The sequence below is a fragment of the Aythya marila genome (assembly GCF_965140915.1).
Source record: "Aythya marila genome assembly, chromosome: 3".
Lineage (NCBI taxonomy): Eukaryota > Metazoa > Chordata > Aves > Anseriformes > Anatidae > Aythya > Aythya marila.
Window position 1 is genome coordinate 3767021 of NC_139044.1, and position 15191 is coordinate 3782211.

The window sequence follows — 15191 nt, forward strand, 5'->3', positions numbered from 1 at the left end:
ATATAAACCTCTGAAAAATGGGTGTCTACTGGAAACAATGACAGTTCGTTCATATGAAAGCTACTACCACATGGTTTGTTTAAACTGGGCATCACCACTGCGTGCTTTTATTTAGGTTATTGCCTATTTGGCATCCAGCAGGACTCAGTCAAGGCAAGTCTGTTAACTTAGTAACATAAAAAAGCCACTGTTATACATGAGCCATATTTTGGGCAGACATTGTAGCATTACTTCTTTTTTCACATAATGTTGAAACATTAGCAAACTTGACAAGACAAAGCAAACATCAAATCAGAAAACAGAATTCCTGGTGCACATCTGCTTGTCAAAAACGTTTACTTTTTTTTTTTTTTTTTAAGGAATCTAAAAGTACTGTCGACTTTAGTGTTCAAATAATACAGTTGAGACTCATTAACTGAAGTTAACAGGATCTTTTGAATGCTCAGATTTTTAAAAACATGACAGCACATAAACTTTTAGGTCACACATTAGAAATATCGTTAAAAACAGATTTCCATTCCTTGCAGATATGAATGGACCATCAGAAAGCCATGTTGGGACCTCTCCATTCTCTGAATCAAAGCAAATTTCACTGAACACGAACTGTCAAATTTAATGCTTATGGGAAAATTTATTAGCTATAGAGATGTTTCCACATTCTACTTTGCATACTTGTTTGACTAGCCTTGACTGTTGTTGAAAGTACTTTCTCTTTCCTCCCCAGAAAAGAACCTGTTCTTGGAATCCTATCTAAGTAGAGGGAAATTCCTAGGGATTTCATTGGGCTCCGTCAGAGTTTATTCAAACAACACAACTGCTGCTCACCTGTTAATGAAGGTATATTCAATGTATGAACTGGAGTAGCTAGGAAAACAATTTAAAACTGCTACCTTTGCTTCCCTGAAGACTAAACACTGTCGTCATTTATTGCTGTTGCTTTTGTTGTATTTTATGGTATCAGCACAAATATGCTATGAATTCTTGTAAGAGAAAAAAATCAGATCTCCCCAACACTGTACCTGTGAGGTAGGTGTTGTGTGAGGAATTGATGAAATAGTGTGACAGTGGTTGAGACATATCTTCATTTAAATCCAGTTTCTCAGGTGGAACAACGCCATTTTCTTCTCCACTCAGATATCGCATGAATCCATCCACCGATATCTGTCCTGAGAGAAATACAGATCCACAGAAAGCACCCATTACTTTCAGGTATAGATTTTATGACATACAGACACTATGGTCAAAAACTACACTTATGCAATGGTGTATGTGACAGACCATATAATCATCAGACTGGCCTTCATCCAGTTATTAATATTTATTTTTATTACTATTACCTTATTTTCAGGCATTTAAGTTGCATATAATGCACATCTCTTTACCTGTACCAAAGAATAATCCTGTCATAATCAGTGTCTATAGACAATCAAAGGCATAGGGGAATTAGAGTTAACAGATGGCTACACAAAGAGAGAAAATAAACCACAGCATATCACAGAGGGGGTTCTTCCAAGGACAAAAGAAAGCATCCTTGCTGGAAGAAACCAAGAAACCAACAAACAGAACCACTCAAAGAAACAGGTTAACTTCAATCTCTTTCGAGTATGATTCCACGTGTGTTATATGAACGCAACTAAACTGCAAAGCAAAGCTAACTAAATGAACCACTTTTTAAGGGGGAACTAAGCTTTGTTGCTTAATTCTTATATTTGTCTTCCAATTCTTATCTCACTAGAGTGCCAGCATAAATGATCATTTCATATGCTGCTGGCAAATTAGAAAGCTGAGTCCTACCCTCCGCCTAAATATCACCATTGATCTCAGTGGAGCTGTGCTTATTACATCAAGATGAATTTCTTCTATCAATCCTCCTGTATAATGTTGATTGTAGGGTTAGTGTTGATTTGTACATTTAGGCTAAAAAAAAGGAATAAAAATACAGTAGTCTATAATCGATGATTAATGCTAATCTGAACCAGTTTGAGACATTTTTCTTTGCCTGATATTTTTGTAATTTTGTCTGGGTTTCATCTGTAGATGTACTCAATTGTGTTCCTTTAATTAATTCAGTTACTTCCTGTAGTAAAACAGAACTTCTGTATTTTTGAAGAACCTCGAAGCAGCTACATGGCAGTTGACTCCCAACAATTGCCCTTACCACAAAATATTCTGCATAGCATCTCTACCCAAAAAATCTTAGATCAACTAACTATGGCATTGAAAAATGGAACACTTCAGTTCTAACTCTGCTATTCTCTCCCTGAGCATCAATCCCCCTTTACCTGAACAACAGATAAACTTACATTTATATATATATATATATATATATATATATATAAACATATGAAAAAGCAATGGGCATCCTTGAATCACTTTTGTAAAGCTTGTAATCCCATGATGCAAATATTACATTTACTTAAAATCTGTACTTGGACCCTGGGATTCAGCTCTTGCTCAGAGAGAAAAAGATGCAACAGCCTTAAGTTCAGATGCCTCATTTTCACAATAACCTAAGATGGTGGCACTAAATGAACCTATTCACATGACAAGAAATGTAGTGACAATACAGAGCAATGCAATTATCTTTCATTCTTATGACAACAATTGTAAGATGGTTGGAAAGAAAATCAAGTCCATCCACTATTTTAAGACCGTAATCTGAGTACAGCGTTGCCAGGCTCCACAACTGCTTTGTTATAAGGTAATTAATCATCTGCAGACAGGGGCCTATGTACTTTCATTTTTACAAGAAAAAATACAAGATGCAGAAAATCAGGAGAAAACACCATTGAGATTTTTCATGAAACAAAGATTTATGAACAACCAATCTGCTGCATGAATCTACCAAGAGACATTATGAGCGTAGACAGAATCATCTGCTACCATGGAGTTAACTTGAGCTAAAATTCACTGAACAGAAACACTGCACCAATTTAGCCGTGATTTAAATATCACGTGTGGTATACTTTCACACCACATAAGCAACATCCTACAGGAAAAAACAGGTAAGATCTGAATGGGATAGCCACTACATTACAGTGATTTATAACTTTCTGATGTATGAGACAGCTTATCCAGAGTCATCAGTATCTCCATGTTGTTTTGAATGGGCTACCTTCTGCCAAACTAGGAGCCTTAAGGTTGCAGTCATTCCTTTTTTAGGCTAAAATGAAACAGTGGTTTTTATAATTCCTCAACAACAACAACAACCACAACTTGTGGCATTATAATCACGCAGTGTCTGAAAGAAAAGCTTCTTTTCACTATACAGATGCCCATGTTGACTCCTGTTGACAGCATCTCAGAATGATCTCTGCTTTTAATACTCAAGAGTATACCTGAAAAACAGAGGCCCTGCAGTTCCTGTTTTACAATGGAGAACTGAAGCTAAAGATAAATTAAGCCTCTGGGCCTAATATGTTAGTTGTTATACCAAATAAACCTGTGGATTAAGCTGGGAACTGAACTATACAATCTCTGGAAGCCTGTTTGGGTACCTGACTCACTTGAACACCTTTAGAATAAAAGGAAGCAAGGCTGAGGGCCTGCATTTTCTCTCTTCTTTCTATTTAGTGGTTCATTTTGCTTCTTTGCTCCCTTCCACACTACATAAAGTTGAAGGAACTCAAGGTCTGCAGAGTGGTCCTTCTGCACATTACCATTGTTATTAACATAAATCACCGCAAGCATTATTCACAAGTATAATTATATAGTTTTTGAGTTACACAGTTATCTGAGCTTATGGCTGTAGATTGCTATTTCCCCCATCATAATTAAGCAGTCAGCATTTCAGAAAGTGAAGCAATTTCCAAGTTCAATTACAGCTGATGTCGCACCAGTGAGAGTTTGACTGTGGAACGGAGATGGGAGATGTCAAAGGGACTTTGTATCCTAGATATTAAAGAGTAGATTGTTTGTGACCAATGTCAATGATATTCTGAGGCCAACTGCAGTGATGACAATCCTCAGTGGACAGTCATCTGAAATGAAATAGCCTCAATTTATTGGTAAGATTTCTTCCCTGTTTTCTTAAGCATATTACAAATTTACCTCAGACATTGCCAAGAAAAAATAATTTGTGATCAGTTCTTTCTATTATAGCTGTCACCCCTTATCTTTAGATCTATATTACGAAGAAGTAATGGCATGATTAGATATAAAAAGTTAGATGAAAAAGAAGCACAACAGGAAAAGAGAAAGGCACAAGACAGACTTACTTTTCTTTTCCTTTTTCCCCTCACACACAATTGCCTTACTAACATCTAAACCTTAGGTCTTTTATGTAATTTTAAAATACTTGGTATGCTTTATATACTTAAAATTGTGGAGTTAGCTGGCATGCCTTTTCACTCATCGTTGCCTCATTAAATTTGATCTGATGTCACTTATTAGAACTGAGGCAGATCACTGGTGTTCACTGAAATTCTACCTTCATCTTCAATAATGTTTGGTTCAAGACCTTTCTAAATAATCCTAAGGGTAATGTATAGAGAGACAAGAATCACTCTTAGCTATACTGGCAATGCCAGACCAAGAAGAGCAAACAAAGATGTAATCATAACAGAAGCTATATCAGCATTTACAGAACTCTGCTAAGATCTTTTCCTCTACAGTGTTGGGCTTTACTAATACATATTTTTTTTCTCAAAAATTTCTTCTGTAATTTATCTGATTAATTAAAATTTCCTTATGTGGTCACTCAGTATTGCTTTATTAAAATATTCAGGCAGCACAAACTTAAAATTTCTTCCTTTTTCCTGTGGTGTCTGGCCTATTTATGTGCCCAACACTTAACTTTTCCCCCAGTGCCACTGTATCTCTTGCTGCTAAGTATATGACTTTTCTGAGGAAAAAAGTACACACAAACACCTATTTGTTGTGCAGGTAGCCTTGTATATATCACAAAGTTTTCCTTCGTGTCCTCAAGGTTTACTCGAGTTGCGTGGCGGGGTGGATTGATCTTGGACAGCTGCCTGCTGCCCACCAAGCCACCACCTCATTCCCCTCCTGGCAGGGGCCGTAAATAAGATGAAAAAGCTTGTAGGTGGAAATACATGCATATGCAGGGAGATTACTTACCAGTCACTGTCATGGGCAAAACTGACTCGCCTTGAGGGAAACTAACTTAATTTATTGCCAATTAAAGCTAGAGTATAATAGTAAGAAACACAGACAAGAATCAAAGCACCTTCCCCTGCCCCATGCCTGCAGCACCAGCACCTCCCCTTCTTCCTCTCCCCTCAGGACTCTTTTTCACACTTTTTCACCTCATTTCTCACCCCTGTGCAGCACATTTGCCCTTTCTTCCAGCCACCTCCCCAGAGGTTCTGCTGAGGGGCTGAGGGACTGGGTCCTGTGCCGGAGCTCTTGGAACCTTCTGGAACCAGCGTGAGGCAGCCCCAGCTCCCCTCAGGAAGGCCCCTGCAGCCAACACCTGGGCACTGAGACCCAATTCAACATGAAAACTAAAATTACAGATACTTTAACCAACTGTTCTGTTTTCAACTTAATTCAAATCCACTCTGATCACAGGGTGACTGCCGTCTCTGTTCATCTCTTCAAGAAACAACTGCATTTTGTGCCTTAGCTGGAATACATATAATGTTTGTCAAAACTGTCCAGCTCTGACATAGAAACAAAGATGCTCACAATGTGTTTGATGATGAACATGGTTATTTTTCTTTCTCTGGACTTACTATATTGAAGAAATTAATGATTGTCAAAACATGCATAAGGGACTAGCTAGAGTTTTGTGCTAACTAAATAAGTAACAGACCAGTTTTTTTTTAAATGTGTAATGTAACAGGGCTGTAAAATAGAAGAACATGTCCTGAGGAGAAATATGAAAGTTTCTAATGTAATCTTAATCACGGAACATTCCTAATACCTCAAAATTACAAAATAGGATCTGAATACTTGTCTATAAGTTATATAAACTTTTTATAATTATAAAAACATATCTGAACTATAAACTTGCAAAAGCTAAAGGCACTGGATACTATGGAAATGTTTTTCCATGCCTCTCTTCACATTTATCAAAACCTCTTCTCCAAATGGGAAGGAAGCTGCTAAAAGAATGGGACCTTGACTCCTACTCTGTTTGGGTCCTAGGTTTATTCCTACTCTACTTTTCTGTGTCACAGATTTAAATGCTGCATTTGCTCTAGTTGCACACACCAAATAGTCCTTGAGTGGCATGCCTACAATCTTCCTCTCCCCCTTGGTCTCAACATTTGGAAGCTGAACTTCATCTGCCAGCCACTTGGTGCAAAGTTTGGCAGTGAGTGTCCCACCCAAACCTCATTCTTCCTTGCAGAAAGGAAGAGGAAGCCCATATAGGGGACTCCAAGAATGTCCTCAGTGTTTCACCTGCAGCAAAGAGTGAAGCAGGTTGTTAGCAAGAGGTTCTACAGGACACCTTGAATAGCTCCAGACAACATGCTTGGTGATGAAATTACTGCAGAGATCAAAGAAGAAACACCAGATTTACAGTCAAGTGCAGTCAAATAAATTTGATAGTTTTTTCAGGAAAATTTGGTGGAAAAGAGGAGTGATTTCCTACTAGAAAGATAATGTATTTAATAGGGACAGTGACAGATTCTCTTGAATTTCCCAGTCTGCGATCAGCTTCATTAAGTGAAACATGAAGTGTTTTTGCAGCAGCTTGATCTTTTTCTGCCTCCCTGGCTCCATTTGATTGCTTCAAAATGGTTACAAGGGAGAAAATAAAAGAAAAAAAAAAGGGGCTACAAATACAGTTGTAGAAGCAAGCTCAGAGCATTTCACAAAACCTCCTTATCACCTACAACTACATACTCACATACTTTTCAAGATCTGTTACACTGGATCAACTGTGCAAATGTTCATAGATGGCAGTTTAAAGAAAACCATGTAAAAAATGTAGCTGTTACTTTGCCTGTAAGAAACAGGGCTCTTCTGTAGTCAGCATTTGTAAGCTCTAAAAGACAAGAGGAGTCGCTTCCGTCATCCCAAATCTTTTTTCTTGGAAGGTGGCATACTTGTGGTGACGGACCTATTGAAAATTCACAAAATCTATAGGGGTAACGAAGCAAATCCACTGATTCATTTTGTCTCTCTTATGGTTCTTCAATATTGTTAACACTAATCAATCAAACTGCTTTCTTCTGCAGGTTATGAAACCTGGAATTTCCCCACTCCTGGAAGATGGCACTTGTAAATTTGTCAGGGACCAGGAGTTCCAGCCCATCAATTAAACTGCTCGATAGGATACACCATACTTTGTGTATATACTTTTCAAAGACTTCTCTAGTTGAAGACTTACTGTGTTATTGTAAGGTTCTTAATAATCCTCTTGCAGGGCCAGAGTATTTTGCATTTTCCAATGCCATCCTAGATATTGATAATAACCCCATGTAAAACTGTTCATGTGTGGTTTCCAGGGCTGGCAAAAGCACAGGCTGCCTTTGACACAACAATCTTTGTCTTAACGAGACATAGGTAACTTGACAATTCCCTGCTTTCACAACTTCTCCAGTGTGCCAGCATGACCAGCACATCCAGTTTCTGGATGTGGAAATGCTTGTGGATCCTTAGGAGCTTGCCAGCTCAGCAACTCAAGGATATAAACAAAGCCCTGCTCACTCAACACCTGCAGCACCATGCCAAGAATAAGATAAGAGACGTGAGGGTTCAAAGTAGGGTTGAGATTCTAGAAGATACTTCTTCTTTGGGTTAGTGCCCTCTGAGGAGGCATAGGATAGAAGCCAAAACCCCAGTAGCGTAGTAGTCTGCCTGCAGGAAATAGATAAATTAAAGCTAATCCTGCAAACTTCTCAGACCAACTGCTTGATTCAAATTTTGTCCCCTTATTTCAGCAGACAAGCTGCATGCACAGCTACTTGATTGCTACCTGATTTTCCCCTGACCCTCAGCAGGCTCGGGTCAGGCCCCAGGAGTTTTCCAGTCCTTTGGGCAGTCCTGTAGGACAGCAAAACAGAGAGGCACAACAGACAGATGAAAAGACCACTTCTCTGCTCATTCTTCTTTGCACTTCAGTCTTGCAACTTTAAAATCAGCCTTTGTTTGTCCCTTAACATTTGCAGATGTTTTGTATGACAAGATGTGCATTTGTTTGTAAGCAGTTAACAACTTTGGCTGCACAGATCTTGAACATTTCCTTCCATACATGTATATGCAAATTTAGTAGAGCCTTCCATTTGTTTATGCCCATGCTGTTATCTACTCATTTATGATGTAACTGGTAGGCACAATTGTGCCAAGAGATTTTATGAAAGTAAAAAAGAAAACAAACAAACAAAAAAAGGAAAAGAAGCAATTAATTGGCACCTCATATCTCCCAGCCAGCAACACAGAATTACCATGGTATTTTGTTTGACAGCGAAATCAGGTTTATTCCAACACAATCTGTAACTTTAATCACACTCACTGTAATCCCATAAAACTGAACAAGTCGTCTCAAAGATTAAAATCTGCCGAGTATAAAAGGTATTTGATAATCCTGTGAGAGATCTGCACAACATATTCCATTGGGAATTATATTCCACCAACCAGCTCTGCACTTCACAGCTCATTAGGTATTAAAATTCTCATGCCCGGTGTAAAGTAGGATGCATATACCCCTGATGTGTCTCTTGACACTGGGCACACATTAGCTACTATATGCTTGCTAGTTCTGTGTACCTGTAGAGAAGTTTACAAGGACGAATTCACATAAAATTCACAGGGTGGGACGTAACATGCCATAGCCACTCTGAGGCATTTGTATCCAAGTGCTTTTGGAATTCATGCTGAAACCTTTTCAGCCTTCCAGGTGCATGTGCTATTATAATATTGTCATGGCTTAACTAGAATTTCTGTCTGTACTGACTGTTTTAAACTAGGGAAGGACAGGACTGTATTGTCCAAGTAACATCCTCTTAAACACAAAGTCATCACAAAAAGGGAATGTATTACAAGGTCAGCCCAGATCAGATGCCAGAACCCTACAACTATGTTACTGGACTTTACTCCAAGGAAGTCAATGCTGCTCTATTTTACAAATACCCCTTGGGATAGAAAACAGCTTCAGTCCTCAGGTCAGGATCTGCAGATATTTCAAAACATCTATGTACCAACCATCTTTTACAGAGAACAGGAAGAGGAAGCCAGTAACTCTTCCATTTTAGCAATTTTCTCCATGACCAGTAAGATGGAAAATTCACACTAGTCAGACAGTTTTATCAAATTAATAACTAAGTGGAGGAAGGACAATACATTTGAGTTACTGTATATGATTATTAGTGAAGCATTTAATAGAGTTTCTAAATTCAAACTATTCCTTATTGGAAAAACTAATCTGCAGAAAGAACAGATAGAAGCAAACTGAGGTCAGAAGATCAGGATTTCTTTGAATTTGAAAGCTGAACTTCATGAAAGAAGTCTTGAGGCTGCCACACTGATCAGCAGTGGGCCTAGCTTTTTATACAGTCTGTAATAATCTGAAAAAGTAGAATCAACTACAATGTTTAAAGAACAGACAGTTATCTGGGAGCTGCTATCAAAACAAGTTGATAAAGCTGTAATGAACTAGGTAAATGGGAAGGAAATCGAATGAGAACATGCAAAATGGTAGCTAATAATTCTAGCAAAGAGCAATCCAAAATAAAGAACTGAATTGGGAAGAAGATGCCTAGAAATCCATCATCCTGAAAAGCAGAGAGGATAGAAAGTACAGAAATATATCTATATGCAGCTGCATCAAAAACAGTAGTTAGAAAAAAAAAATGTATTTGATTGACAGGGCATTTTACTGTCAAATCACTGACGAAAGAGGTAAACATACGTGGCATCAAATATATCAACATACATATCCATAACTAAACTTAACCTACAGACCTAGGTAACCCTACAGATTTAATGGACATAATGTTTGGCCACAAACCAAAATGAACTTTCTTTGGAAACATGTTCTAGGGAAAAAAAAATAAAAATGATCACACCAGAAAACTTAGCCAGTAAGAAAGAAGAAAGAGCAAGACTCATTGCTCTACCCTTGAATGGGTAAACTGTAGTAGGACACAGGGAAAGCTGAATATAAACAGAAAATGGTATCTCCTATACAATATGCAAAATAAATGTTTACTGAATGGCAAGCAGTCAGAGAAGGAAAACACTGGAAGGTAAATATGTTGTGCTTAAGTAGCGTACATAAAAGAGCTTGCTCTGTATCAGTTAATCCATGCGGAAATATCACATGCCCAAGGACAGTAAGATCTAGAATGTTTTGCAGAGTAAGGATCATCATGCAAGTAAAGCAGAATTAAATATGTTTGAATCAGAATTGTTTGTCATTCTAATGAAGCTATCACATCCATTTTATCCTCTGTACAAGTGCACAGTGAAAGCTAACACTGGATAAATTTTTTTTTTCAATAAAATGTTTGCAAATGGAAATCAGGTTTCAGAATGGATTTTAGGGGAAGTATTAGCTTAGCTTGATTTAAGGAGGAAATACTTCCTATAAGCTTTCAGGCAATCCATCCCAAATAGCAAAACATGTTTTTATAACAAAGAGCATTTTCAGTCAGAATCAAAACTCTGGAAGCATGCCAAGGACATTGCCACCTTGAAAGGAAAAGGAATATGGAGTTTCACTTGAGAAGAAATAAAAGTTTCCAAAGCTCACTTTTCTCTGCTGGTACAAGCCATCCATTTTACATGTTCTTAAAGTCACAGGTTGTTTTAGCCCTTTTCAAACACCCACAGAAGAAGGGGTCTAAAGCCTATGAAATATATGTATTTTTCACTAGTAGTGCTAGCAAACAGCAACACATACATACAGGCATGGGAATTTTAACCACTCTTTCAAGATTTTAATCACAATTTTTCTTCCTCAAAATCTAAATGTTGGAAATGCATTTATTTTAATGGATATTGATCCTCTAAATCTCTATAGCAGCTTTAAACACCTCTGTTGTAACAAAGCATGGCCACAATTCAGAAACACTGGTAAGCAGAGTTGATGTGTTAAAGAGCACAGTTACTGTAACCTGCTATATCATAAACCACTGTTTTATTAATAGCAAATAGCACATATATATAAATATATGTATGTGATAGATAACAAACACATGTGTCCAACATCTTGAATCAAGTATGTTTGTGTTACAAGTCTTTTATCTCAAAGATTTAACCAGATCCCTATCTATCTATATAGGGACATATATATAACTATATATCTCTATATATAGATGTATACATATCTTCTCTGTTCAGCATGCAGTGAATTTTCGTATTTGTTACTTTACTGGAACACTAAGTTTACACATAGGCTCCTGTCACTGGTGGTATCCCATACTTGTGCTTTTCACTTTGAATGCTACGTTAGGGTATTTCCCATTCTGCTCATTCTTCCATACAATATCCAAAGTCCCTCCTATAGTTCTTTTTTGGTCCTTTGATGTACCAACTATCTACAGATACTCTGTTTTTTAGTTATGTACCTAACTTTTTAGTCAATCATACCCTCAAAACTTTTTATTACCATACATATAAAGCTGTAATAATGTTTTAGACTTTGCTTTACTCCACACTTAGCTTAGCTACACTGTTTTCTATTCAGTCACATATAGCTCTTTCTTCAAACCAAAACAGTTCCTGCAACATTAGCACAAATATCTGAAGATTTCATTATTTTTACAGAGTGGGGGAAAATCTCGCTCTGGTGTAGATAAGCAAACATGCTCTCCTAAGTCTCAACACTGAAGTGGTGATCAACATCATCTCCAAGTTGGACTGTTAAGAAATTCTACATCTAAAGCTATCTAGCAAACCACATGGGACTGCAGTTTATTCCTTGGCAGGCATTTAGTTTTCTGCTTTTTCTTTTTTGTTCCCTTTCCAAATTCAATTTTTCTTCAAAGAGCTGGTCTGATTTGTGCAGTCTTTACATTAGCGAGCCTCAGCTACTGCCTTCCAGATTCTCTTCCAAGAGGGGGACCTTGGCTATTAAAAGCCACAATAGAACTACATCTAGATGATTTCAGCTGACATTGCGAAACTACACAGAACAACACAAAAACGTAAAAGATGTTCCCACAATCTGTCCTTAGGACCCATTCTCTCACCGTAACTGTAGTTTACATGCAAACATATGCACTACTCTGGACTTTGGTTGAGGTCTGGAGCACGATCTAGGAGAAGGAGGTGCTAAGGGCCCCAGGAGCTGGGCTGGTTTCATTCATTGCACCAGATGACAGATGAAGCAAAGGCAGAACACAGTGAGGTACACCTCAGTCTCCCAGCTGACATCTTAAGCTTGGCTATTTCTGAACACTTTGAGCCCCAAGCTGCAATCATCTAAAACAATTACTGTGGACAGAAGGGCTACGGGGTTACAGGGTTTTACAGACACAAGCCCATTCTCTAGCTGCTCTTGACTTTTCAACACAGATGTAGCAAGAAATTGTTTCTGACAGGATATCCTTTACAGACTATGAGAAGGCAGATAGTTTAGATCCAATTAAACCTGTAAAAACACTACAAAAACACCTTCATACTAGTTCCTAGCTAGCAGTGGAATGAGCACATTATGACATGGCAGATTTTTATGACAGGCAGACAACTAGATAAGTGGAAAGCTTTTAAATCAGACAGATAAAAGTACCATTAATCCCAGCAATACTACAGTTATTTCTGACAATCCTGAATGAAGGCCACTACTGGAATACATCACTGCCTTCCCGAACCACTGGAAAATATGCTTTGCGGAATGCCTCATAGTGATCCTGGGAGATGTAATAATGTAAAATGGTGGCTTACTTCCAATTGCTAAGTTGCATTAAAAGACATCTAAAAATACAGACCTTTTTTCTCGTTAGCAATACTTCACAACATAAGCTCTTGCTGTACTTGCCAAAAAGGCTGTTCTGAAGTATAATGGGAAGAGAGAAGAGCGTGAGCATTCTATAGGTGTGAAAAAAATGGGAAAAGCCTTCATAACAGTTAATATTTTTAGTTCCAGAAACTCCTTTAGTTGAAGAAGAGATTTTATATTAAAAAGAAGTGGAAAAGAATAAAGGCATGTTTGTGCAAAGCCAGTTCAAATAAACTGAAAAGAAGGGACTTCAGCTCCTTCAAAGGGACTTCCCTGTCTGTTCCTTAAACTTGGCCTTGCAGTTGCAGGCATTGCATTATACAATCGCTTTTGTAAACTAGTTGAGTTTTATATATACATATATTTTTTTCCACTCTTTACTACCTCTGGTAGACTGTCCAGAACTGTAATATCAGGAAACTTCTCTTAATTTCCAGCCTAAATTTATTCAAGGCCACTTGATACCCCTGTGTTCTTAGGCCAACATTGTCCTTTAGCTTACAACTTCTTTCTGCCTCCCTAGTGTAAACCTTGGTATTTATAGGCAAGTTATATTCCAGCATATCCAGCAATAAAGAATATTGTTATAGGAGGCAATTACATGTGAGGTTATAAGGGAAACTTCCTCATATGGTTGTATTATAGTAGCACACATACTTCAGCTGTGTTAACAGCCCTGTTATGACAGATACCATCCATACAGAAAGGCTCACAGACTGTTAGCTCCTCAAGGCAGAGAGTGACTATTTAGTCAAGTCAACCAGAGGATGAGGAAAAAAAAAAAAGAAACGGCACATGAAGGGGAATGGGCAAATGTCATTGAGCTCATTTGTGGCAGAGCCAAGAAAACTGTGCTCTTCTGCCACCAGCTCTACATTTCACCCCCTGGATCACAGCAGTTATTATTCCATTTGTCCTTATGGGCCCTTTGCAGCTGCAAAGCGCTACGTTTGTAGCAGTCATACTGAAGAGGCAAGACCCACAATGTTTATTCAACGTTTATCTATACTTGTTTCCTTCAGCACTCAAGTCTATGCCGCCTTATGTTTTCAGAAGTAAACTTTATCTGATATTCATCTTCAAATAATAAACCCTGCTGCTAAGACTGAATACCTCCCTGTGTTCCATAAAAGAGGCAGTGGCACAGCAACAAGCATAAAGAAGCTGTTTAACTTTTAGAGTAAGATTTCTATTTATGGGCTCTGATAGTCTGAGGCTGAGTCGAACACAATGCAGGCAGGCAGTAGCAGCAGAAAAATGTTTCTCCAGAACCCTTGAAAAGCAGCATTGGGTCTACGACTTCTCTTTACCTATCCCTCAGCAAAAGCTCCAGCTGAAGGTAATGATGCAGCCCAAAATATCTACTGATGTTGGCTTTGTGGTCCCATCACCCCAGATTCTCTCGTCCATTTTCAGTGTTACAATAGGGCTTCACGCAGGAGTCCATTAGGTGGCCTATCACGTTTCCAAGACGTGGGTCAGGAGTTGCTGCTATGGTCATTTTATACATTATCACATATTATATATTTTATACATTAGCACATTATATATTAGCACAGGTCTGCTCTGACTGCTGAACTTACGTTATCAGGATTAGTTTATGCTCTGCACCTCTGAAGATACAAATTCCACAATGTGTCTGTCCATTTGACACACGTCACAGTTTCACTGACATCAGTGGAGTTATTTCTGGTACCAGACACCAGTCCCAAAATGCATTTCTGCAAAGCTCATTTTTATTTCAAAGTATCTGTATTATATACAGAAGATTAGGAAACTTTGCCTCCCTGGAGCCCCAAACATAATTTTGATGAATGTTATCATTAATTCTAAGGCAAGAGCAAAAACTAACTCTATGCATAAGTAGCTGGGTATTAGACCCAAGCCAGGCCCTACGTTTTTAAAATGCAACCAAAGAACAAAAGGTAAAAACTTCTGCTTTTTCACTAAGCCAAATACTACTGTGCTTTTGTTTACTGTTGCCAAATCCATTATTACCAGTCCACGTCACTGTTCACTGTTGCATTTTATAAATGCTTCAGTTAAATTAGACAAATAAAGCACTTGTAAAGTGGATACAAAAACAGGGTTACAGAATATAGTTATTGAAGATTTTACATTCTTAAAGACTTCTACAGTGTTTGTTCTTTTCTACTTAAGATACAATCTTCCAAACAATTGCAAGATCCAAAATGAATTTTACATCTCTAGCAACGCAAAAAAAAAAAAAAAAAAGAGGCAAATAAAATGAAAAAAGCATTACAAAAGCATATTTTGCAAATTCATTTTGACAAGTATTGGTTCCATGAACTTATTTTCGCCGATGCCTTATTCA

The 15191-nt window shown here is 37.9% G+C and overlaps 1 protein-coding gene across 3 annotated transcripts in view; it reads right to left on the minus strand.

Annotated features, from left to right (window-relative positions):
• Positions 1–15191, minus strand: part of PLCB1 (phospholipase C beta 1) — a 373718-nt gene that overhangs the window by 118846 nt on the left and 239681 nt on the right. For all 3 annotated transcript variants that reach the window (XM_082757582.1, XM_082757583.1, XM_082757584.1), the window contains exon 10: positions 1020–1166. In XM_082757582.1, the coding sequence (XP_082613708.1) occupies positions 1020–1166 (147 nt within the window). The remainder of the gene's footprint in view (positions 1–1019; positions 1167–15191) is intronic.